This window comes from Pyrgilauda ruficollis, unplaced genomic scaffold (genome assembly GCF_017590135.1).
Source record: "Pyrgilauda ruficollis isolate IOZ18807 unplaced genomic scaffold, ASM1759013v1 scaffold3, whole genome shotgun sequence".
NCBI lineage: Eukaryota > Metazoa > Chordata > Aves > Passeriformes > Passeridae > Pyrgilauda > Pyrgilauda ruficollis.
The window spans coordinates 3217135-3244588 of NW_024524377.1; the positions used below are offsets into that span (position 1 = coordinate 3217135).

Here is a 27454-nt window from a genome sequence, read left to right on the forward strand (position 1 = left end):
TGAAATATTGTAAACAATAACATGGTTTGTAAGCATTCAATCAAATCTGCAGTGGGTGAGGGCAAGAATATATTTTCAAAACTTTCAGAGCTCTCTGATCCCCTGATCCAGAATCTTCCAGCTTCAGTGTCTGCAGTCATGTGCAGACATTTTCCTTTCATTAAATATACCCAAGTAACCTGGGGGGAGAGATTCTTCCATCAAGCTCATTTTTGGTCTCTGGGAAGTTTTTCAGGATTACATCCATGAGATATAATTCCTGTCTGCCCAGTCAGTGTGGCTGGGGGCATCTCTGGTTTTTTGCCTGCCACACAGAGGTTGTGTTTCGGTCACACCCATGTTCTGAGACAGAGAAAAGAAAGGATTTGGCCAATGCCACCACGCAGTGACACTCCCTCAGTGACAGGACAGAAGCCCCTCCTGAACCAACCATGCCATGGCTCTTGCTCAGGTCGGGTCCCTTGCTATAGTGGCAAGGGAAAATTCCATCTTGGAAAAAATATATTTTGCTCTAATCACCTAGATCTTTACCTTTCAAAAGAAAGAAATTCCCTATTTTCCACCTCAAATATGTTCACAGATGTTGCTCTGAAAGCAGATGTTTTCACCACATTCTCCCTTACCCCAAGTTCCCCTCCCTGCTATGCACATATCAGCAACACAAAATGCATCCTCGTTTTCCCTTTTGCTAGGCTAAGCAAATTAATTTCAACCTATACTTTAAAAGCAAGCTCTCCATTCTCCTGATTATCCTAATAGCCTTTCCCACTGCTTGTGCAAATCAGAACAAGCAGGCAGGGCTCCAAATGAGCTCTGTACAGTGGCACTAATTTAACTGTTGCTCTACTGTATTTCCAGCACTGAAAGCAGCTTTTCACGTTGCAGTGGGAACCTTGTGATCAGATAGGATATCCTTTTCTTATTGACCCAATTCTATTGTTAATTCTCAGGCTTGCTAATGCGCTGCTCTGCCCTGGGAGTGTTCAAGGCTCATTTGTATGTGAGCAGGACTTAAAAGGGTTTTTGGAGATGACTCTGGGCAACTGTGTATAAGACATGTGCCTGCTCAATTCAATGGTGTTTGCTGGGGGAAGGAGGGAAATGAATGTGCAGCAACAAAGGAAATTCTGTGACTCAGCTAGAAAGGCAAAGAGCAGGAATCCAGTAAATATCAGTCTTTAGGATAATAGCTTTCACCACTCAGCCATTCTTCACAGGTTCCTTATCTAAAGGCTCTGTGCCACTCACTGAGGAGAGAGAATTCAACCCACGGAGCCTCGCAGGAGAAAAGGATGTAAACTCTGGGCCCACTTCTCAACCACTCAACAATTGGGAATGCTTCTTCTTCATCATTCAGATCAGAAATCAAGCAAACAGGACTTCCCTATGTGGAAGCAAGGTTCTGATTTACAGTATTTCTGCTTATAAAACCTATTTATTCTATTTAAGATTGTTCAAGTATATGTCAAGGTCAGTTTTCTGTCAGGGGCCAACAATGCAAAATTTGTGCTTGCGCGATTTTGTGTGATTATGAAATCCTCTTGCTGCTCTCAGAAACTGCAGCACAAGCAATCATTCCTGCTTTGTTCTTCCCCATTTAAGTGGCTGTGAAACACTCCACGAAATGCAAATGCAGATCCTCCTGCTCCTTGCCTGACAGCAGCTTACAAAACTGATGGGGAATCTCTTCACAGCTCTGCTTTATTTTATTTTTCCCCCCCCAGGCATCCAGGTGAGTCTATCTTTCTCTAGGAAAGGTAAGAATTCCTGCCTGCCTTTTAAAAATTCAGCTTAGGGAGCAACAGCCAGCACCACCAAAGCCCCTGAAGTTTGCCTGCCTCCACCTCCCAGAAGAACATGCCATTCACACATCCAGGAGGGACCAATCCCACCATTTCTTTTCAAAGTCAAAGAGGGGTTTTGAGGCAGAAGAACAACAATCCCATAGCCCAGATGGCCTTGGAGACCACCACAGTCCCTTGTCCCTTGCTGTGTATTAAATACAGGAAAGTCAGAGTAAATATAGACATGTTGAAATAAAGCACCTCTTTCTAGAGTGAATTAGATAATAATTTTGTCCAAGAACTGAAGGAGAAGATTACTTATTGCTGTCTGGTGTCTGCAGAGAGCCACAGTTTCATCTTAATGATGCTCTGGCATTCACACTTCAGTCCTCAGCAAGCACTCACAATTAACATTAAAAGGGTGCTACTTATGCATTAGTTTCTGTATTTGACTTGAAGAAGCAGATGAATAAAAGTAAATAAATGTGAACTGTTAAACCACGGGACTCAATATGGTTTTGGAAACAGGAGATGGAAGTTTTAATTGCAGACAGAAAGATTTTGAGATCATTGAGATCGCTTCCATCCGACACTAACGGCTGTGGTTTCCCAAATCAAACCCCAGAATTTACAGCCAGGCTCAGCACCCACTCTGCTTAGATCCTTTTCTACAAGCAGTAATGACCACTAATGAAACAGCCAAAAGCCCAGGTGGTTCTCCTGCAAATGTACATTTCAGAGCCCCGAGACCTGATCCTGCAGCTGCCAGCTTCACCCTGGGAAAACCATTAGCAGCTGGCTTTATGTCTAGGAAAAGAAAATGAAATATGTTGCATTTTCACAGCCATCAATCAGCAGATGCAGTGCCAGGAAAGCTTCATAATGATGTAGATATCACCAACTGACTTTGCAAAAAAAAAGAAAAAAGTACTTTTTGGAAGAAAATGTATGCAAAAAAACCAACAAGAGACGATCTCAGTGCATGCTTGTGTGTGGTGTGACCCTTCCTTGCTTAGACAGGAGAGGACTGAGGTCAGAAAGCACCTCCCCAGCCAGAGGGACAGTGTTCACCCTGCTCCCTAAGGATGGCAGCAGGAGGGCACATTTCAGCCCTCAGCACCACCTCACTGCAGCCCTGGCAGGGGGCTCAGCCCCAGCCTCACTTGATTAAATGAGTGTCTTTTCCTGCCCTGCTGAGCTTTCTATTATTCTATGGAGAAGAGCAGAAAACCTTAAAATGAAAAAAGATGGAACTTTAAAATTGCACAATGATGCAAGTAAGCCCAGAAATATTTTTAAAAAAAATCAGTAAATAAAATGTCATTTTTGGCATTTGATTGAGTTTTCTTTTTCTTAATGTTCTGCAAAATGGCTGAAAATTATCAGCAGTATCACTGCTCCTAAGTGTTATATTTCCAAATGTTTTTTTATGCTTTTACCCCTTTTTATTATCTTTACTGTTTTCCTGAGAGAGACACTGAAATGCCTGGCATGACTCATGCTGTGAGCAATCCTTCTGTGAGAACTGAATGAAAACAGGCTGATAACAAGGGTGATTTCATTAAAAAGAGCTCAGCCCGGTGACTGGTTACACGGGATGTTATTGAAATTATGCATGCAGAACCCCAGCTCTGTCATATTGCTTTAGCTCATGTTTTCCATGGCGCAGGAGAAAGTCCCTTTGTCAGTTCAGTGGAAAAAGGTTGGAGATGATTGAGGTAAAGCAGCAGGAGGAGACCAACATGATTAAGTCACACGGCCAACTGCCCATGTAGAACACAGCAATGGAGGGGAAAGTAGAGGGCAAACTAAAATTAAGTCAAAAGGACACAGGGGACAAGAGGCTACACGTACAGGACATGGAGGGGATGTACAGTGAGCTGATTTGTACAGCAGGCAGAGTGCAGAATTTCCATGCCCTGTATTCAGATATCTGCTGTTAATATTGATGGGAACTCTGTACTAACTAATGCTGGAATGGACAGCCTGTTTAGTGAGCATGCATGGAGAGAGGCATGTTTAATTAATTTTACAGTCATGGGCAGAAAGGTCAGATGACAGCCTGTGAGTAAAATCCCCAGCAGACAGATTGGACAAGAGAATAAAAAAAAAAGTACAAGGAAAAAAAAAAGTATTTGAGAGGAAAGCAAGGTCAAGTGTGGACTCACTCTGGCGGTTGTTCACACCTCTCCAGCAGAAAATAAGGTCTTAATTTTTCTGCAGGTCACCAGGTAAGAACAGCCTTGTTGCAGGAAACCTTGGTCACTCCAGAGACAACATAGTCCACTTTAATTGTTCCCTCTGGGTAGAACAGTGCAGTCACAAAAAGTCTCAAAACAGATGCTCACAAGAGACACGGGGCAAGCAGGGTACCAGCACTGGAGAGAGCAGCACTGGCACAATCAGACACCCACCACACACCTCAGCAGTGGAAATGGCCACAAATGCATGTGTTCACTGGGAGTATATTCATTATTCTGCCCTTTTTCCAGTGGATAAGCATGGAACAGTCACAGATGGAGGCAGGAGGGAAAGACCCAACTCCTTGCAAGGCAAGGAAGGACTCAGTGCCCTGAAGGAGCTGACAGGACACTACCAGGGCAACAGCTGGCTATTCCTCATGGCCACAGATGGTGGAGAAAGAGGGAGAGCAGCCTGACCAGGGCTGGAATGGGGTTAGCCATGATTTAAGTGGTGAGACACCTTGTCAGGGAGACCATTGTTCACAAGCTCCCTTCACCCTGAAGAAGCTGACAGGACACTACCAGGGCAGGGCAAATATTTCCCCCTCCACCTATCAACACACCAAGTCACAGTGGGAAGCTGTCACCAACCAGGAAACCCCAAATCTGCAGCTGTTTGCACCTCTGCAATTTGCTCCTGGTGCCTGTAAATGCTGATCCAGCCCCTGTGGCATCACCATGCCCTGGTTCCTGCAGGACTGGTGCTTCCTGCAGCTGCCAGGATAGATGACACTCCGCTGAGCCGGTATTTCATGTCACTCTCATTGCGAGCACGTGGCTTTAATGCATGCATTGCTCAAAGTAGCAAAACCCATCTAGGAAATTCCATTTATTTCCAGACAGTATAATGAAGAAGAAAAAAGCCTAACTGGGTATTTAATTTGCAGTCATTAATTTACTTTCATAGCCTTTGTAGGGTGAAGGCAAAATAATATCAATGTTAAAGGCAAAGGGAAGTAGTGTAGATCCATTAACAGGGAAAAAGAGCAGGTAATATAAAGGGAACATAAATGCATTCAAAATCTTTTTTTGCTTCATTTTTCTCAGAGACATTTCATTACAATCAGATACTTAGCAGTTGATTTCAAGACCTTAATAAGAACACAAGGCACAAAAAACAAGAGAAAGAGCTAAAAATGGGTATACCACCATGAATAAAAACCAAATCATTAGAAACAGAAGTTACCTTCAAAAATGAACATAGAACTTCTGACATCCAAAGGGCAAAAACAGAGGCAAAAATTCAGTGCTTAACAAGAAAAAGTGAAAAAAAGGATGGTTTGAGATGCTACAAACCAGCCAGACTGCCTTCCATGCAGCCTCCTAATGATTTACAACTTGCAGAGTCATTAGGAAAAATTAAGAATAGAATTTTTTACTGAGCACAGTGCACATAAAACACAGCAACTCATTAGACCTGTGCCCATGGATTTGAGAGGCCACAGCTGGACTACTGTGACTAATTTTGATCATCCTACTGAAATAAAGCTGGACAAATTAGAGGCAGTTCAGAAAACGAGCTGCAATGCTAACAAGGGACCTGGAAATGTGACCTGAAAGGAAAGTGAAAAGGAAATAAGCTTACCTCAGAGAAGGGAGCACTTGATTATTATTCTTTTTATATGTGGAGCAGAGAGACAACAGCTGGGTATTCCTCATGGCCACAGATGGTGGAGAAAGAGGGAGAGCAGCCTAACCAGGGCTGGAATGGGGTGAGCTGTGATTTAAGTGGTGAGACACCTTGTCTGGAAGATCATTGTTCCCAAAACTCCTTCACCTGGGACTGTGAAGGAGGCAGGGAAACCCCACAGGTGCATGGATTAGCAACCTTAAATCCTGCCTCAGAAAACAGGGAAATAAGGAAAAGGCTGGTGTGGATTATTAAGAACCCATTGCAGCATGTCAGCCAATTCTCTTTTCTTGCAGCATTACTGGTCTAGTAAAAGGCAAGTGTGAGGTGTGGGGTATCCTGCCTTCACCAACATCTCCAGGACAAGAAGTTAATTGTTTTTGTTAATTTGCAATTGCAGAGACAGGGAAATGGGGCTGAGTGTGTCCCATCTGCTGAGGTGTCTGACCCCTGAAGCCAGAGCTGCCCAGAGCAGAGCCAGGCACAGAGCTGCTCTTCCCTTTCATGAAAAGCACAGAGACTTTTTTCCACTCTTTCACACTGAAATGAAACAAATTCTTTTGAAATGTTTAGTAAAAGCACAGAGAAAGAGAGGGAAAAGGAGAAAGATCCTTTTCTCCTCCCCTTTTCCCACACCCACAACCCCCTAGTAGCTACCAGCCCAGGAGATAGTGACATTAATTTGGGAAGTTTTGCTCAGGCAGACCCAGAGCAGAGCCCAAACCCCTCATTTTTTGTTTTCTCATGTGCTTTGATTATTCCAAAGTGCAGAGCTTTCTCCCTTTTCTTTCCTCCCTTTTTGCCCTCCAGCAATTCTGTACTAAAATTCACACAACAAGAACTTCAATGGAGAAACACACTCTGTGAAAATCTCAGCTGTGGCAAGTCAACTTTTCCAACAGAGGGGAAAAAAAAAAAAGATTTTCATCAGAAAGCTCACAGCCTGCTCCAACACCAAGATTTCAGAGGCAGCTGAGCTTTAAGTGCCTCGTATTTCTGCATATCAGGGTCGTCAGTCAGGCACCAGAAAACAAGGAGCACAGGAGTAATGATCACCTCTGACACGGCTGGAGTGACTTATCCAGCATGACACAGCCCCCGTGGCAGCCCTATCCATCACCTCCTCGGGCCAGCATTCCTGGAGTCGTTTTTTCTCTCCAAAACATCAATACTAGCTAACATTTTTTAAACACTGCCATCCGTTTCAGTCAATCTTATTCTTCATAATTTCAGTTTCTTTCTGTTGGGAAATTGGAGTGTATTTCACAGTGTGAAGTGTCAGGAGAACAACTGTGTCAGGGAACAAAATCCTTTCCCTTGCCACTTATATTTGTTTGCTCTAGCAAGATGTACACAGTCACCCCAGCAAGAGATTAACTGTTCTGATGCACCACCACAGCCTGAGCATCTCGCAGACATACTAAAAACCTCAACATTCAAAACCTCTGCATGAGCAGAAATCAGATTTTTAGGTAGTTTGATCTTGCTACCCAGCCTTCTGCTGCTTTTTTTTTTTTTTTTCCTTCATAACATTGGATCATTTAGATAAAATCTTAATGGTGAAGCTGCTGCTTGGCTAGGTTCTCCATGCCATTGCCTTAGCCTATTTATATGCAATAATCTCCCCAAAAGCTTATACTTTTCACTTTTATCAGCCCAAAAGCATGCTGAAATTAACATAATAGTATCTCACTCTATTTACTTGCTACTGAATCCAAAGACTCAGGGGCAAGTTGTTAGCAAGGACAGAGTAAAACAAGCACAGAAAATCCATGCCAAGCCCTAAACAGGCAGGGGTGTGAAGAAGCCCTCCTTGTTGTTGAGCAGCAGGGGAATGCTTGGAGTCCTCTCCTCAGAGGGACCTGAGATATTCCCCCTGAGGAGCACAGCTCCAGCACTGGGAGCTGTTCAGAGAGAGAAGTCTTTTGCCAAAACAATGCAAAAAACCCCAAAACGACCCAAAAGAAGCTCTCTGCTAAGAGCACACACCCGGCAATTGAGCATCCCTCAAGTTCCCAGAGGTTATCTGGTGTGTGACAGTCCCTGGGGGGTGTTGCTGGATGCAGGGACATTAAATGACCTTCCCCAGTCCTTTCTGCCCTCCTTGCTTTGACCTCCCATTGCAGTGCCCAGGTGTCCTGTGGTTCTTGCTGCTGGCTTGGCTTGCACCTCAGGACAGCAGGGACAGGCAGTCTGTCCCCAGAGCATCCCTCTCTTTCTCCTTCTGGCAAGGTTCTGCCTTGTGGACAGGGATTTTCACCCCCTCTCAGTGTAAGGGGCGCTAACTCAGCTGTAGTGTTAATTTTACTTGGGCCAGAAGAAGTGATTAATTGGTTTGTTTATTCTGTTTAATCTTGACATTGTTTGTTAACAGGTCCAACTGCTGCTTGGTCTGGCAGGAAAACATCAGCTCTTATTTTAGCTACTATAAATATATAATAACTATATAATATACTTGTTATGCACCTATCTTTTAAAGAGGGTGAAAAACAGTCTCTTCTGCATATTTCATGTGCACACTCATATGATGACATGTCAGTTCTTTACATCCCACTCTTAGCTTAATGACTATTTGCAGAGGCTTTTGCAAAGAGCTGGATTGTAATTTCTCATGTAATCACAGCCAAAATAACCTGCTGTTGTAAGAAATCTTGGAAAGGACTTTGGTGATGTGAAAATACTGCAAATCATTATTGCAAATAAGATTTAATCTGTATAAAAATCTATGTCATTCTTGGCATGCACCCACAAAGTCTATCTCCTAAGAAAAGGTTTGCCTTGAAAGAGAAAAGGTAATTTGTCCTGCCTTAGAAGAGGATTTTAAATGATGGGACACATTCCAAGAATAGGTCTGAGAAAAAAATATGGAGACTGCAATCCTATGATCTGAGTGATAATGTTTTTGGTCCCCGATTAAAGGGAAAAATTCCACTTTGATGTGCTCTCTGCAGTCAGGAGTCATGATGAATAAGCAACAAATACCAAGAAATGAGTTTGAGAGGAAGACAGAAATTAACTGGGTCTCGTGGCCACTGGAGTCAGGCCTGCCCTGCCTTACCCAGGTCAGTGCCTGGGACCCCAGTGGCAGAATGGCAGCTCAGCCTGGCTGCCACCAACACATCTTCCTTGGGATCATGAAAAACTGCAACCCAAAAGGTCCAAAATGGTAGTGGGGCAGCTGTCCCTCAGGATGGATGAAGACTGTTGTGCTGTTGAAGGAATATGTAAAAATCTTGCAGGAGTATCCAGGGGACATATTAATTTAGGTGCTTGTACTGTATGGGAGATAAATTAGAATTAGACATCCTTGCCTGAGGTGATTTGCATTTTGGACCTGGCTGTCCCACAGCTAGAATTAAAAAAAAAAAAAAAAAAAAAAAAACATTTCACGTGAATGAAGGAAATGGAGATAAGGAAAACAAAAACACAGGGATAATTCTCCTTGGAGCAAACCCAACGCTGTGAGCACCCTTGGGAGAGTGTTTTGGGTTAATGGGGGGTTCAAATGGCACCAGTGACACTTTTGCCCACGTCAGCAAGATCTGCCATAATTTCATTTTGAATCTGACAAGCTATTTAGCCTAGAGAAAAAGAGCTATATTTTTCTGGAAGTTTAATATTTTTTTTCCTTTCAATGTCTGTGCAAACAAAATGCCTCAATGCCTCCTGCTTGCAAAATGTTTAATTTTTTTAGGCTCACGAGGAGCTTAGCTTGAATTTCAATATTATCAATCATTCTTTGTGATTTTAAAGATTTTATTTCTCTGGGAAATTGGAAAGATTTTACTTTAGATGGAAAAAAGTAACTTTTCCTCAATGGACCAGTGAATTGTAAATCATCTGCGCACTAAATCTTCTGTGTGCTGGTAACATCTGTTCAACAGTTGCCTTTTTTCAGAATTTACAGCAGCACACCATGATAGCCATGTCTTTCTGTCCCTCCTACAAGCAATCCTTCACTTTCTGCTTTGCTCTGGGAGCTGTCTGTACTTATATTATTGCAGCAGAAAAATGTAGAACATTAGCATCTGTTAATCCTTTTATACCTCAAGCCTTCACATGTTCGTCCAGCTCTGCTTTTCATTGTGCCTTCATGTCTCTGGAATAGCCCCAAAATTCCAGATACAGCAAAATAACCCATGAGTGTGTCCTGGCCCTGTGGTGCTGCTGGAAGGCTATTTTAGAATTAAGATAATTCAGTGGTTTAAGTGTGTTTGCTGGATCCCTAGGAGCAAACTTTTACCCCACTTTGCAGGGATTTAGCCATTCAGATGTTATTAATATCAAGCCATGCTGCTGAATCTACATGTTCTGTAAGGGAATAACCTAGATTTGAGTGCCTTGCTTTGCACCAGACATTTATTTCAGCATATAATAGAGAGGATGAAATGGAACTTGACTTTAGCCTACAGTGTTACTGTGGCATGACAGAGGAGGAATGAGAGGCTAAGGAATATCTAGCAGAGACCTTCACAGTAAATTTCGACCCTGGGTTTCCTTCCACACCACATTTTAAAGCCTTTGTGGGTTAAAAATAGAATCCTAGAGTAGCCTGAAATGGAAGGGACCCACAAGGATCATGGAGGGAGAGCTGAGAGACCATCACAGAGAGCTGCAGTCCATGGCAAAAAGGGTAAGCAGTAACGTGGGGTGAAAATGAGAGTCCAGCAAGGAGGCAGCAGAACATTTCAGTATTAGACCTGTAGGTTTTCTTCAAGAAAATATGCATTTTATAAACAGAGTTGAATATGCATCAGTGAAAAGAAAAATTCAAAGAAAAGAAAAATTCAAAGAAGGGAAACAGCATTGGAAGTTGGCAAAGTTAGAGCATTCTTATTTATGTTTATATTTGAATAGTCAACAAAATTACAGAAAAGAGAGTGGCTTCAGTGGGAGGGGATCTACCATGAAACAGCCAAATGCTCAGGCCATTGCCCCAGCACATGGCAGTCATGGTTTGAAGTCAGGGAAAATCAGCCAACTCCAAATCTGCCCATGAAGCTCAAACCCAGCAGAAAATGTCCCCAAGTCACCCTGCTCCTCTCACCTGGTTTTTGCCTTCTGCTGGGTCTGTTCTGCTGCCTGTGCTCCAAACACACCCAGCTCCTCTTGGAGCATTCCTGCTGCTTGAAAGCAACATTTATACAACTCAGTTCACCACCAGGGCTAAAGAGGGGTCCTCATTTCTGAATGCAAAAGATGAGCATTGTGGGGATAACAAAAGAGAAGGTGCTCTTGAAGTCACCTGTGGGTGAATGTGAGAGGTGTAGGGGCTGCACCACCACCACTGCTCCGTCTGTCACAGGCAAACCCCTCCTTGTTCATGGGCTGGCAGGTGAGTTATCCAAACCCCAAAATCATCATCACAGCTCTGTGCTAGCCCACCCACACTGGGGGTGCAGTGGGAGAGGCAGCAGCCACTCCTGCTCAAGGAACCACAGCTGGCTCCTGCTCTGTTTGCAGCTGTAGGTCCACACTGCAGATTTCAAAGTGGCTTTTGAAGTTTTTGGGGCAAATAAACCTTCTCTGAATGGGGTTAATTGTAGACAACTACAGAAATGTTGCTGCCAGGACTTCCAGGCTAAGACTGAGCTATGTGTGCTTGTGCAGGACATCAGCAGATGCCAGACAGGCCCACCTATACAAACCCTCTGTTCTCCAAGCAACCCCCAGAATAGAATCACAGAATCACAGAATCACACCTTCATTAAGGTTGGAGAAAACCTCTGAGATGGTTGAGTCCAACCTCTGGCCAAACACCACCTTTTCAACTAGACCAGAGCACTGTGTGCCACATCCAGTCAATCCTTGAACACCTCCAGGGATGGTGACTCCACCACTTCCCTGGGAAGTCCATTCCAATGCTTAACATCCCCTTCAGTGAATAAATTTTCCTGATTTCCAACTGAACCTCCCGTGGCACAGCCTGAGGTTACATCCTTTTGTCATAAAACAACTCATAAAACACAAAATGACCAAAGCCTGACACTCACCAGGTTTCACATAATCAAATTTTACAAGTTTCAAAAGCAACTCAGCAATGACTGCAAATTGCTAAAGAATAAAGTAGCAAATGATAAATTGATTGCCTGCTGGTTCTTTGTGCATTAATTTGTGTTATGGCTTTCCAATCTGAAATTGCTTGACTAGATTTTTGCTGATTGTTTTTTATTTTTAGCTCAAATTGCAAAAGAAATTACTGTGGTAACCTGAATGCATCAAGTCTAATGAAGAATTGATCAATTGTCATATTGGGTTTTTCTGAGCACTGGTTACTGGCCTATCTTCTCAGGATGAAAATTACAGTTATTAGCCAATTACCAACTAAGAATGAAACAACGAGTCTTGTTTTGATGACAGAAAGATGGAAGAAAACCTGAAATGCTGCCTTGTTTACCTGGGGATGGAGATGCACAGATAACATTTTCAGCTGAATTATTCCCTAGCAAAAGAACTGAGATCTGGTTGCTTCCTCCTTCACCTCAGTAATGCTATTTTTTAAAGCATGTATTTCACTAAAAGGTATAACTTTATTTTATAACCTAAAAGCATGCTCTGGCTGTTATCAGGCAAGAAGGAGGTGGAAGAGTAGAATGAAAAGTAGAATGAAAAGCTCAGCATGGAAATGGCTCCACGGAAATAAAAAATTGCTAGGATTCATCTCATCTGGTGAGAAGAAGCTGCACTGCATTGTCAGTGTCTGAGGAGCAGAGTGGTTCCCATTGAGAATACTCCATCTGGCAATCTGATTTTCTTTTATTTTCTTTCTAAAGAACAGAAAGTGCCAGTGCTGTACCTCCTGTAAGAAACACCATGTAGACCGTGGTGAAGAAATCCCCATCCCACTCCAAGCCATCCCTGCCTGGGAAACCTTCCCACAGCCCCATCAGCCATTGAGGGACAGGGCTCATTTCTGCTCATTTCCATTTTTCTGAGGACACAGACCTCCCCAGCACATTTTCAAGACAGCAGAAGCTTTAAAACACACAAACCTATGCTGTGATCAAAGTTAATTCAGTGTAAATGAGAAGAAATCAGTGGGTTTGCCTTCTGCACGGCTGATCCTGATCAAAGCACAGCTGCCAATAATGTGCACCATATGGGGCAACAATTGTCCCCTGTTTGCTCCTGTGCCTCCCTAATCCCCTGTGTCCCCTGTGGATGTGCAGATCTGTACCTGCAGCTCTGGCTGCATGGCCACAGACAGGCAGTGGGCTTTACACAGATATAATTATGGAGATGGTTTTTCTTATTATGGTAATTACATCCTAAAAGGTTGCACAGGTAGCAGCTGTAAATGTGGTGAAGATACCAGCTGAGCTGCATTTTCTTTTGCATCAAAAAGCAGCTTATAGCTGAAGGCCTCACAGGTTCCTGAAACCTTGCTATTTTTATTGGTGGTCCTACTACTCCTGGTAAATAAGCAGAGATCTGTGGAGCAATCAAAGCAGAAATGACCCTAAACAAAAAAGGAAAATCAGTGCCTGTTAGAACTGAGAACTAAAATCAACTAAATAAAAATATCAAATACATTTATCTGCAGGTTTTTGTATCTAGGAACTGAAAGCTTTGTTGTTTCATGTGTGAATAGGCATTACCAGACCTCTGCCAGGTGCTAGAGACACAAAAAGGTGTGTGAGATTCCCTGGAATTCCATCATGGCCCAGGGATAATGCTGGCTATAACTGATACAATCCTCTTTCCATGGCAGGAAGACACTGATTTCTTTTAGGTTTGAAGATACCATGGCTATATGTACAGAATCAGTGCCTTTCAAAAGCTGAGGAAACAAACAGTGAGGATTGCTGATAAATTTGGATTTTAGAAATCTATTAGGCTTAATGTCGCAATTCCACAGTTGGGAGTACACAGCTTTATCTTATCACAGTGGCCAGGCAGGCTGCTGGCTATTTCTAGCTCATGACCTTTTATTTCAATATTCTTTAAATACATCCAGAATGCTATAATGCATGAGGAGAACTTTTTGCATCCACAGCAGGAGCTGCTATGTGCTCGAGACTGTTTCATATCAACTCTCTCCAAGTTTCACACAGCTGACAGCCCACAAGGGGGTGAAGGACAGGGTCAGAGAAAAACTAAATTTTGGTAGGATTTTGGAAAGATCCTTCCAGGTTAGTGCAGCTGCTGGGAAGTGGAGCATATCTGTGTACATTACTGCAGCACTGTAGCAAATAAAGCCTTGCTCCAGAGGCAAGAGGGAGCCCAGCCATTCATCCAAAATGTCAGAGCCCTGACAGAAAAGCCCATTATAAACACGTGAAGAGCTGAAGCCACTGTTGTGCCCGTGAATGGGATGAATAACAGCAATGAATAATAGCAAAACAATGGCAGGAAAAATTGCCTGGTCACCCTGCATCCACTAGGAGCTGAATCCCACCCAGGACACACGGCAGACCTGGAATTTGGCAGCACTCAGAGTCCCCTTATCTGCTCACCAGCCTCTGCTGCAGCCTGGGAGCACTGACAGCAAGGGAGTGGTGACACTTTCCCCAGCATAATATCACCCACATACAGCACTGCATTGAGGAAGTGCAGGAAAATGTGGCCAAAATTCAGCATTATCCATGGAGACAGTCTGGAAAAATGTGTGGCTCGTGAATGGTAATTAGCCAGTGTCATGGCTGAGGTGCAGAAACACCTCCAGCTCTCCATGGAAATCAAATTTCCATCTGAATAGAGCCCAGTGGCTTCTAAAATCAAAACCTGTGAGTTTGTTTTTGTTGCTTCTATTTAGGAAAGCTATTTGTGACTGTATGCTCAGCTGAGATTAGGAGGTAAGAAAGACCCTTTTCCTTTGATTTCACTTTTTCATTCTGAGGGATGAGAGCAAAATAGACCAATCAATAACAATAATTATAATTTTATTTTTATTGATTTTTATTGAGAAGCCCTTAAAGGCATCATGATTAACTTAGAGATAACTTGAGGAAATTTATGAGGTTTTGAATTCTGTTGTGACACAGCAATAGAAAGTGATTTCTATATTCAGATTCTCAGCCTTCCTGGCTTTAGGACTGAGCCAGAATAAGTGAGGAGGAGATCTGGTCAAATATAATAGAGCTATTGACACAATTTGGCTTTGCTGTTTTTTTCTAACTGGCACACTTAATAAATGAGGCTGCATTTTGCAAAGCAGGTGTAGTGGCTTCACCTGGCCTGTTGCTTTTTATCTGTGTGATGTTTCCTGTCCTTTTTGTGTCCACCACATTGTCCATGAGCAATATCCACACTGATGAGAGATGCCAGACAATGATTCTTGGAAACTGAAGCATTTTAAAGTAAAGAAAATTCTTCTGGACACTTTTTGGCTCATTTTCTTCAGTTGGCCACACGAAAAGAAAAAGTTCCTTCACTTGCTCTATATATAGGACACTGAAGAAAGTGCTGTCCGTCCCATCTGCTGTGACAGTTCTCCAAAATCCACTGTAACCTGCCAGGAAGACACTGAGACTCTGCTCACACTCTCCACAGGGACCCCTTGTTTTCACCTGTTTGATCAGCCCCTCTTGACACCTCCCCTGGCCCCACACAAAAAGCTTCTCTGCCTGTCCCTGCATCCTCCTGTGTGAGCTGTATGCAGCTCATTATTCTGCAAATTATTCAGGGGATACACAAACTAGAAGAAAATCTCACATAATCAATTCCTCCTTTCTAAACCACAAGCTAAAAATAGAAATGCATGGCAAGATAAGAGATAGGAGCGTGAATAAATAATTGTTTGCTCTGGAACTGAGCGTTGGCCCTTGGTTTGTCAATAGTTTATTGCTTTACTCCACAGAAGACCAGGATGACAAGTGACCTTGTTCCCAGACAAATGAAATTCAGATGCATTATGAAACAACACCTTCAGATTGTAAGAGGGGGTTTTTATTCTCTCAGATCTGCCTGTTATTCAGTACAAATAACATGTATTAAATGCCATATTCTTTTCAGTAGGTGCTCAGCCTCTTGCCTCTTCCTGGGTCAAAATTTCTATAATTACATTCATTTTGCACAATGGCTCATTTATCTCTATCATTTTTGCCTTATGAATGCTTTGTGACTTGCTCAGGATCTGGCCATTACGAGTGTGTGGTGTTTGTACAATGGGTTTCCTTATCATTTCAGCTCAGTAGGAGGTTCCTCTGATTCTGAAATCTCTGAAAATAGCTTTATTTATTAGCTATCAAGGTTTTTTTAATACAGTTATTATGTTTTATGTACCAGAGGAGCACTCATGGTTCAAGCATTTTAATGTCGTGATCACTGTCATATTCACGACAAATTTCTGCCTCTGAATATCATTAAGAATGAATTTTTTTGTCATCAGCAGGCAGAATTGAAGAAAAGTCTTTAAAGTATTGGTGAAATAAGGGCAGGAACTTTTAACTTTGATAAACTGTCAGGTGTTCCTTAGCTACAAATATCTACTAATAGATGTTTGCTCACCTGGAACGTGCAACCACCAAAAGGAATTTTTAAATGTTCTCAGATGGGCTGGATTCTACTGTTGTTTTGAACACATCCATTAAGAGCTTGGAAAGAATTTCCCTTTCCCAACATCTGCCTTTCTGTCTCTCCACAAACTCTCTTTCAAGGTGTGGTAAATGATAATATGGGGAAGAGATGGCACTCACGTGCTGAAAGCTTCAGAAACTCTTACCTGAGCTTTTCTACCTCACTGAAATCCAGCCCCTGAGCGTGGAAGTGGCTGGTGATTAAAATGTTCCTTCTGTTTCTAAAACAGAAAGAGAAGAAAGGGAACACATCCTTTGTCTGCAATTAATTTGGAGTTATGGCTTATTAGCCTCAGCATTTCAGAATGAGTTTTCAAAATGAAAATATTTCATAATTTTCCCATGAAGAGAAAGTCAAACACGATGGAAAAGGCTCTGTTCCACTGTGGACTGCAAGAAACAAAAAGCAGAAATGTGAAAATCTGCCACAGAGGGAGGGACCTCAAAAAATTACTGTATGTCATACAAATGTCAAAAATACAAGTACTCATACATAATTTGAAATATATATATTTTTAAATATATGTATGCATACATACATATGCCTACATGTATTTTTGGGGCAAACTCCAGATTGAGTTCCCACAATATGGAGATGATGGCCAGAAGGAAATCTGCATGTGGGGGCCCATCACTCCTGGTCACTGAGCAATCACAGCCCATCACCAAATGCTGCTGTTGGTTAGCATTGCCTGCACCAGTCGCTGGCTTTTCAACCACCCTCCACACAAAAGTTATTTTACAATTTGCCAGCTATTTCCCAAGGCTTTAGAATGCCCTTTAGATATATTGTGTGGCTTTGCCCAAAGCAAACATGCACCTCAGGCTTGTGGACTATATTTCTTTCAGGGTTTCCTGGCTGCCATCACCTATTGATATTATTTGATTTGCAGCCGCTATTCAAAGCAAACAAACAAAATCTCACAACTTCTTAAACCTTCCTCCAGCTAAGCCACTGATATTTACTGGGAGCAAGAGGGACAGGTAAAGCTCTATTACACTTATACTCACCTGTCTTTAGAAATTAAAGCACAGGTTTAGCAAGTTATTTCCTTATGATTTTTCAGCCTGCCACTCTTAAGTTTCCTGGCTTTATCTCTGTTATGGCTGATGCTTCTTCCCATGGCCATGAGCAGGAGGGACAGACCCTCGGCAAGAAGACCCAAAGCAGCGTTTTCCCACCAGTACCTCTGCCCAAAAAGTGTACAGGTGACTCAGCTGTTTGCAGAGCATCCAGCTACCAACCTGCTGGAAACTCCAGTGGGTGGTTCAGGGGTTAGATGTGAGGGTAGGGAGGGGATCCCAAAGCAGGGAGTCTCCCAAAGCGATGCCCTGTGTTCACCTTTCCAGACTCGTGTTTGGCTGGTCCCTGGTACAGCCCTGTGGAGCTTCACTGCCACCTGGTACAATATTGGCCAGCTCAGAATGGGCTTCCAGCTGTCCCCAGGACCTGCTGACACAAATATCTTCCTCCAGCTGTGGTCACATTGATGTTTCCTTTAGCTGAGAGCCAAGCCCCCTGCCCACAGCAGCGTATTCAGTTCAGATGTCCACCTCCTGCTCATTTCCCATGGGATATTTCTGGATGCTTCTGCCTTCTGCAGGAGGCTCTCCTCTCCCCAGCGAGCCCACAGGCTGCCCCTCCTTTCCCACACATCAACAGATGACTCTCAACATCCAGGCATTAGCAGCAGCATTCCTCATGGTTTTGGTGGAGACAGGCTTTTCCCCAAGGAACCTGCTCCATCAGCCACCAGAGCTACTCAAATGTCATTTTCACTTAGCAGATACAACAGGTATTATTACTTGTTTGCTTTCAGTGTCAAAAAGGAGCTACTCAATGTCTCTTTGCCACAACTTTCTGACAAAAAAAATCTTAAATTAAAAAAAAAAACCCAAGGTAAAAGCTTTTGAGTCTATAGTAAAGCAAACAAATGCTTATGTCTTAGCAACAGCTCCTTGCCTATATTGTGTTGGTGGTAGTTCAAGAAGCAGCTCTTTGCAGGAGACTAAAGCACCAGGTATAGCCAGCATTTAATTCCAGCAGCTCTGGACAGAGAGCTACAAAATCTCATTGCAATGTTTAATTTCTTCCTGAAGGAAAGCAGAACTAGCTCCCTAAAAAGCCAGATTTTCTTTTTTTTTTTTTTCATGGGCCCCTTAAATACAATAGTAGGAATAGCGCTGGATTAAATGAAATTTGTTCTCTTAATAAAATAAATATTTCCTTTTTAAGACAACCTAACCTGCAGAGCCCAGAGTAGCACTGGTTCCATACTAGACATGAATTTTCACAAGGGGGACAGCTGGGATGTTGAGCACTTCATGGCTGTCCATCAGCTTGATACCTGCACCTGAATTAAAATTGAACAGGAAAGTTTCCTCTGATTTGGTATGGTAGCTGCAGCCACCATAAGGTACAAGTGGGCATCTCTCAGATGAAGAACCACCAGGGCTCAGCTGTGCCTTCTTGTTGTTTTCTTTTAAATAACATTTTTATAATAAAGTCTGATTACATTGATGCCTTTATTCATTTATTTCTGCAGGAAAGCCAGTGGTAATTAACTGGCACCACAGCCTGCAATTTGCATGTTAAAGTTTACAATCATCCTGCCACGGGGCCATAATGAGCACCATTTTACAAAGGGGAACTCAGTAATTGAGGGTTTGTTTTGCTCATGGCTCGCTGCAAAACCCGGGTGAGGCTTTTTGTGCCTGGGTCTGCTCTGCGTCAGGCAGGGAACAAAACCCGCCAGGATGGCTCCAGGGGTGTGACAGCAGATCCATTTGCCATCCTGCCTCCTCAGTGACAGCCTGCCAGCACAACCAGACCCAGGCACACATCAACAGACTCTGGCAGTGAATTCAGGGTGAAACACACCTTCAGAGGGGGCTGTTTGAGCCAGGGCTCCTCTGGGACCAAACACATGGCTTTTTGTCCCCCATCCTGTTGAATTTACTGGATGAACACCCCTCTCCTGAGGGACCTTGGAGGTCTCCTCCTTGTGCTCCTCCAAGTGCCTCCCTGGCCTTTGCCAGGCCCACCTGCAGCTCCTCTGCTGATGATGTGAGAAAGCCTCTTCTAAACTACTGCAAACAAAACCATGCAAGGGATGAAAAACAATTAGCCATGTGTCAGTGTCTGATATATTTGCATTGTTTAGACAGAGTAGTTAATCACTGGCAAGACCACAACATGTGGTGTGAATTTGGATTATAGCTAATACATATCAAGCAGAAGGTTATTAGTTACATCTAAAGGCACTATTTGATATTATTGTTATTGAGAAAGTGAATGCAATTAATTACATCACAGTGTCCTTGCAAGATTCCTGTGGCAATACCATGCAAAGAGCTGTTTGCTTTTAGATTCCTTTTTCCTTTTGTTCAGACAGGAGCTAATTCAGGCAAGCAAAAGGCATCAGGAGCCAAGATTCTGTTCCCATTAACACTCCTGGAGCCTTGAGTGGTACTGGAGGGGTCAGCGAGGGTCTGCATTTTTATAAGGGGTATTAAATATAGGGTAAACTTTTCATTTTTGTAAAATAGTTGGTCTGCTGAAATGTCACTTCTTCCCTTGGGCTGGGAATTAGCAAAGGACAGTCTCCATGTGGTCTCCAGAAAGGACTTCTGAGGGAAGGAATTTGATCCCAGATTTAATTAGAGGTGCAATATTTCCAAGTGCTCCCTCTCTGAAATGTCTCTTACCTATAGGAAAGAAAAGCTTAGGGCACTTCCTTTTTATTTAAAAAGGCAATTGTATTAATTCAGCAGAATTTTGCATTGCAATTGCAATGGCTTTGACAGTTTAGTTCCCTGAAAATTGCAATAAAGCCTTCGTTACGCTACATTTTGTCCCCATTTGTCTTGTATACCATTGCCTTGCCTTTGGCACAATCAAAATAATCTTTAAAAATACTGCCATAAATGGATTGACTTTGACCTTCTGAGTATCTTGTCAATAAAATAAAAATGATAAATGTGTTTCAGAGTGCCACTGGCGTAATATTAAAGCAGAGTTACAATCTGAAAAGTGACATTTGAAAAATTAGGTTGTGGGGAGGGGTCTCATTCTCTGTCAACGGCGCCACATAAATAAGCTCTATTTACAGAGAAAAGAGGTGGTTTTGCTAACTGCCAGTTTGTGCAATTCCTGTGATGTGGCCCCTGCCTCTTACATCATCATTAGCAATTAAAGATTACTGCAGCAAGAAATTAGCTGAGCCTTCTGTTGCTGAGCACAGAGCAGAGCAGCTCCACCTCAGTCCCCTCCTGTGCCCACTGCAGCGCTGGCGTGGGGAAAAGGGACCTGGCCTCATCAAGGAACGGCTCAGATAACCAAGAAAAGGCCATTTTTGCTCAGCTCTTTGCAGATAAACGGCTTCTAACAGAATCACCACAAGGCTTCTTTTTATTAGGTGAGAAGAAAAGAACTGAATATTCTGTAAAATTCAAGAAATGTTTAATTTGTCTGGGAACAAAATAAACAGGGCAGGTGTGTAAACAAACACATGTCAAGGGGCAGCAGGTTTGATCCAGACTCTGAGATGCACACACACAAGCCCTGATGTGCTTGGCTTTATGCCAAGCTCAAGTGAGTCTGACCTGTGGCTTCAATATTTTCAAGCCTAAGCTGAGCTGATTTCTCAAAACCCTTTACTGTTGTTTTCATACAATTTCTCTTTTTTTTTTTTTTTGTCTTTTCAACACTTGTTCTGAATCTTCTCAGCACATATTTAAAAGCATGTGAAGTGCACTTTGTACTCGAGCATCAGTTTATATCATGATTAAATCGTTCATGCATGTAATAAATTAAATTAAAACCCCGCATACTTTCAAAGGTCACAAGGCTTTGGAACCTCAAAACACTACTTGATTTCTGATGAGGAGACACTCAAATGTTAATCCCTAAAATTAGGCTGAAATCATGTTAAAAGGTGAAGGGATTTGGTCCTGATTCAGATATGATGAAAATCTTTATAACTAAAATATTTATGTTACTAAGCTTGCACCTTTATATATTTAAAACTGGATTTGTTCGCCTTGAAAATTATCCCAATCCTAAAATGAATTGGAATATAAAAGGATTTAGGATTGTCTTGGTTTGAAAAGACAGGTGTCTGCTAAGGAAGGCAGGGGCCTTCCTTCAAATGGAAAATGTAAACTCCCTCCATCCAAATTATTATAATTTTGAAATGAAGGGGCTCTCAGGCAAAGATATGGGAATAAGAATAACAGTTCTCTACTAGGACAATTAAAAATATAAATGAAATAGTACAAAAAAGAAAACAAACCACTGCCAGAGTCAGTTCAGGAGCTGACACTGTGTGGGTCAGGGTGGTGGCACAGTCCCATCCCATGGGGGCTCAGCCCTCCTGCAGTGCCAGCTGTGCTTCTGCTGGAGCAGGGATCCTGCACAAGGCTGCAGTTTTCCTCTGAAGCTCCAGGGCTGCTGGAGATGGGCCTGCTCTCCCTCTGGGAACACAGGGGAGAAGAAAGCTGCTCCTCCAGGAATGCAGGGGCAAAGGCTGCTGTGCTGTTCCAAATGTCAGATTATAACCAGGTGGGAATGCTTGGCTCCTCCCCTGGGCAGAGCATCTCCCAGTGGGATGATGGAATTTTATCAGCCATGCAGGGACACTCACTGGCCCATTAACAGAAGATAATTAATAATTAATGGCCCATGAACAGAAGATATTTCCCAGAGGGAGGATGGGTTGTGGAAGAGATAAAGAAAACTGCCCAATGAACAGAAGATAACTGCCCCACCTCTAAGAGACAGGAACAGAATACACACCCCCATTTCCAATCTCAGACAAGCTATTAGCAGCGTCCAGCGGAATTAAAGTGATTAACTGATTACTCATTGCCCTCTCCCTCCTCCCCAGCTCCGGAGTGCTGGCCGGGGGGGCACCGCATCCTCCGGGACCCCCGCAGGAGCACCAGCTTCGACTCCCTGGAGCTGCAGCGAGCGGCCAGCGCGGACCTGCTGTGTGACCACTCCCTGCCCCCGGCATGGTACCGCCTCAAGCTGGGCCAGCGGCCCGTGGAAATGCCCACCCGATGTGTCGAGGTCAGCAGAACCTGAGCTCTGCCCCTGGGCAGCTGGAATAAACCCTCAGGGCGGGTTTTCCTCCCCATCCCTCCCTGTGCTGTCCTAGACTCTGTATCCAGTGGGGATAGGGGGGTGGTAATGGGAAAACCACTTGAATTATGATGATGATAATAATAATGATTACAAGAATAACGGCAACAACAATAAAAACTACAGCAACAAAATCACCACCATCACCATCAAAACCAGCAATACTGTTACTGTGATATTTTATGAAAATCCTTTGCTAGGATTTTTGTCTTATTCTAGCTGAGAAGCCTCAGAAAAGAAATGTAAACAATAACTATCTGATGACGGTGGAATGTGGTCTGGAAGTTGTTTACCAACAGGTGCATCTTTGATTAGTCTATGTGAGTTGTCTCAATTTAATGACTAATGATGGTCCAGCTGCGTCAGACTCTCTGAGAGTCACAGGTTTTTATTATTCATTCCATTCCTTTCTAGCTTTCTGATAGATCCTTTCTCTTTATTCTTATTAGTATCATTTTAGTATAGTAACATAATATAATATCAACTTTCTGAAATATGGAGTCAAGATTCTCATCTCTTCCCTCGTCCTGGAGACCCTCAAACACAACCACATTTGGTGAACCCCAAGTGTGTGGCACACAATACCATTGTCACATGCAAGGGCATCAGTCAGAGACCAGGATCCCTATGGAGCAGCCAATATTTAACCAGGTTAGGGAATATTCCAGCATAAAACCAGGTGTTTTCCAACTCCACAGAGAGATTTTTAGTAGACCATGTATGTCACCTCAAGTTGTGCTTTTTCCAAGCAACTGTATGACTTTAAGAATGGATTCTGCAATCTGACTCTTCTCCCATATAAATTATTATGAATTAGAGGTTTCTTCTGATGAAATGAGAAGAGAGAAATCAGACAAAATAATATTTAAAGTGATCTTTGGGGAAACTGAAGGAAAAACTACAGTTGAATCTCTTCCTGCATTGAATCAATTCTCGCATTCTTTAGTTTCTTAAGTATGCTAATGGCTTTGTGGAGCAAAAAACCCTCCACCATTCTCTATAAAAGAGACAAAACAATAATTATCTGGTTTTATCTGTGTTTAATATGTATGACAATAATGTTTAACTATCACTGCAAGCTGCCAGAGCAACTTGAGCCCCTCACAAAAGTCACTGCCACCTCAAATATCCCAATCCCAACTGCAGGAGGTTAGCATAATTTCAAACATAAAGTTAAACAAAATTATTCAGAAAATAATCAACTAATTACCATAAATTACTTAAAAGATGAAATAGTCAACCTAGAGTGTGAGGATGTTTGGTATCGGGTGATTCTACTCTAGCTGGAGAACCCTCTCAAAATTAGCAAAAACATTTTATATCTATTCAAACTGGACCTGTGAACTCACCACAAATTAAGTTTGTCTTAATAATTTAACATTTAGTGAAATGTTAAGAGATAGTTGTTATTTCTGTAGAATTTATAACACTTTGCATATATAAACTATAAATTTTATTGACATTAATAAATTGGTAGGATTATTATTGAAAAATTAATTTCATAGCATCCTCAAATATCCCAATGCACTGTGAAGTTTTCCAGGTTGCTCTATAAGTGTACATACATATTCTATAATATGATTTAATTTTTCACTACATTTCAGCAGTTCTGAGTGTGTAGCAGTGCTCAGCTGCATGAGATTGCTTTCTAACAATGCATGCTTTGTTTCTTTTAATCTCTTCTCTGGAGTTTTTCATTCAGGTTTGTGAAGGTATATTCATTAGTTTAGTTTCTTATCTTGTAACATAATTCTTGCCATTGGTTTCTTCATTATCCTCTGAATGACAGTAAATCTCTGCTTTGCCATGCTGATGAAGGATTACATCTGTTAGATGTCAAAACTGAAAGGATACACTTCTTTTAGATCTTCACCTTCTAAATCTGCCTCTACATTCTATCTCTTCCACTTAATTAAATCATTGTTTGATTTGGTTTTCCATTTAATTTCAGCAAAACCTCTGGAACAAAATAATTTAAATTAATAACTGTGCAGCTTCCACTCCTTAATAAGCAGTTATTATTGGACATTCCAGTCTGGCTGGAGCGAGCTGATTTTAATTAAAAAAGTCAAAGACAAAACCCTGAACAGATAGAAGAGAAAAGAGACCAAATAAAGCCTGACAATACAGCTGCAGAATTAAAAAGTACATTACTCCAGCACCTTGTAAAATATATACCCAGTGATATTGTGTTGATACTGGCCAGATACAATTAGCTGCTTATCGATGGATGAGATTAACTTCTTAATTCAGAGTGCTGGTGGGTAAGGATTCCTGTCACCCAGCTGAGCTCAGGAGGGATTTAAGCCATAAAGGAGATTTGGAGCGTGGGAGGACAAATGGCACGTGCTGGGGGACACGAGGGAGGGGAGCTCCCACAGCCTGACTCCTCCAGACAGCCTCTCAGTGCCTGTGCTCCCAATCCTGCCATGAAGTAAACCTCCACAATAAAAATACGTCCCTGTCTGCACGTTGCTTCATAAGCACAGGGAGTGTGAGGTTCAACAGAGGAGAAGGAGGGCACACACGGGGCTTGTGAGAGCCCCAGAATGCAGCCCTGCCACAGCTCAGGGGCACAGCAAACTTTGCAATGAAAAACGAGCAGCAGCTCTTAAGGAGCTGCTTCTCATCCACTCATTTAATTTTAAAAAAGGGGGGGGAAAAGGGAAAAAAGACAGAAGAAAGCACCAGAAGCTACAAAGTGAAAAAAAAAAAAAAAAAAAACAAAAAAAAACCCAAAAACTTTTTTTTCCCAGAAGAAAACACCAGAAGCTACAAAGTGAAAAAAAAAAAAAAAAAGACAGAAGAAAAACCCAAAAGCTTTTATGTCAGAGAAAGTGAAAATATTAATTGCATTCCTGGACTTGCCATCCCTTGAATCCAACTGCTGTCCATAAACTTATTCCTCCAGTGGCAAAATGTTTTTGATTGAAAGAACTATCCAATTTAGGCTTTGCCTGCTGAATTTCTCAGGGCAGGTAACAAATGATCCTGACCTTCCTCCCTCTATTTCTTCCTTGCCTTTCCCCCTATGCTCCCAAAGGAGGCACAGCAATTACCAGATCCTGGACATCCACTCCTGGCCACAGCCACTTCCCGATCCAAAAATATATTGTAGTAGAAGTCCAATAAAAATTTGCAAATTTTGGATCCTCAGGTGTTGAGGCTGCTGCTACGGATCATGGTTTGTTCTTCAAGAACTGCAAAATCCTCTGTGAAAGGAAAAAACTTTGAATGGAAAAAAGTATAGTGAAGCTTTTACTAAGATTAAAGCAGTATATTAAGAAGCAAGAAACAATGCACAGACATGGCCAGACCATAGTAAAATGACCTTCAGAGGAAGAACCAAAGATGGAAAAATTAAAACTCAACAGAAAATCTATTAAAAATACAGAGAAGTACTTAACAGGCAATATGGGAAAACATACATCAATGGGAGAAATTCCAGCTTCTGAATTCAAATAATGCAGGGTATATGCATACAGCTGGATTCGTGTACATATGGGCAAGCCCCATGGGAGGCACAAACATTAAAAAGAAATGTAAGGGAACATCACACACTAATGTTATTGAAGCTCTGCTCCACAGTCAGATAAAAGATCAATCTGTGGATTACAGCAGAGCAGTGCACGCTGCTGCCTGTAATGCAAATTCAAATGACACACCACACTCACAGCAAAGCCAGAAATGGGCTGAAAATTCTCTTCTTCCTGTGGAGAAGTTCCACTGGCCCCAGGTGCTTGTCCTCACCGGCAGCTGAATGTCTTTTTCTGGAGGGAATGGCAGGAAAGGGGAATAATTTCATTTTTGCACATTAACAATGTCCAGCAACCCCTGGTTCAGAGACTTCTGAGTTCAGACACGGGTTCTTCAATTTTCTTGTGAGGGCAAGAGGAGGGGCAGACACAGATCTCTGCTTTGTGGTGACAGTGACAAGACCCGAGGGAATGGCCTGAGATTGTGTCAGGTGAGGCTTAGGTTGGATATTAGAAAAAGGTTCTTTCCCCAGAGGAGGTGGGGCAGTGAACAGGCTCCCCAGGGAAGGGTCTCAGCTCCAAGAACTGCAAGGAAGTGATCCACAGATCCTGAAGGAGCTCAGAAGTGTTTGAACAATGCCCTCAGGCACTTGGTGTGACTCTTGGGATTGTCCTGTGCAGGGCCAGGATTTGGATTTGATGATCCTTGTGGGTCCCTTCCAGCCCCACAGATTCTGTGATTTAAATTAATTTCTCTCCCATGAGCCAGACCCATAACTGCAATTTTTTGGCACACACTTTTCTGTAGCAAGATTTTCTACAAGCTACTTATGGATATGAGACTCTGTTTGATAAATGTCCAATGATACCTGCCTGTGACGGGGTATCAAGATAACTTCCAGTACCCTTCTTCAGAAATTTCATCCTCTAAATGAGCAAAACCCTCTCCAAATCTGAGCATGCTGTAAATTCATGTACAACAGTAAATGTGCACCTAAATGGAGGACATGTTATGCAGTAAGGGTTGGTATTTTCTCAATAGTTTCATTTTTAGCACTATAGGTTTACTTTTTTACATGTATACTAGGATCAAACACAGGTTTAAATGCTAATCTTTGGTGTGTAAAGCAAAGTCATGTTCAAGCATGGCAAGTCTAACCTGCTTATAATGCTTAATATTCAGTCTCTAGAGGAGATTTATTTTTCCATACTTAGTTTCATTCCCTCCTCCTTAACCTCTTCTAGAACATTTTATACTCACAATCAAAACACAGTACCTCAGCTGCATGCCATTAATTTATTACTTTGTTTCAACTATTATTTTGCTCTGAATCCAGCCCCACTTTGATTTGCAATTGTTCTATGAATTTAAAAGCAAGTGACACATTCAAGGTATTATTTAATCTGTAATTCTTTCTTGAGCACTTATGTGAATATTCCCAATCATAATGCTAGGTATGAAGAGCCTTTGTTTTTCTTGCTTGTTTTTCAGACATGCAAAAGCCCTTCTGTACAAACTACAATTAAGCCTTTATTGTTTAGAGGCATGTGCTTAAAAGAAAAACAAGACAAGCACCAGTTTAATTGCTGCTACAGATATTCCTGACGTAAACTGATTTCTGCAGAGTTTGGCCCCAATCTGAAATAAAAATTAAAAAA

General features: G+C 42.2%; 1 protein-coding gene across 1 annotated transcript in view; it reads left to right on the forward strand.

Annotated features, from left to right (window-relative positions):
• The window catches only part of LOC121356598 (von Willebrand factor D and EGF domain-containing protein-like), a 169510-nt gene that overhangs the window by 14672 nt on the left and 127384 nt on the right, over window positions 1–27454 (forward strand). The window contains exon 2 of the mRNA XM_041473234.1: window positions 22063–22247. Coding sequence (XP_041329168.1) covers window positions 22063–22247 — 185 coding nt within the window. The remainder of the gene's footprint in view (window positions 1–22062; window positions 22248–27454) is intronic.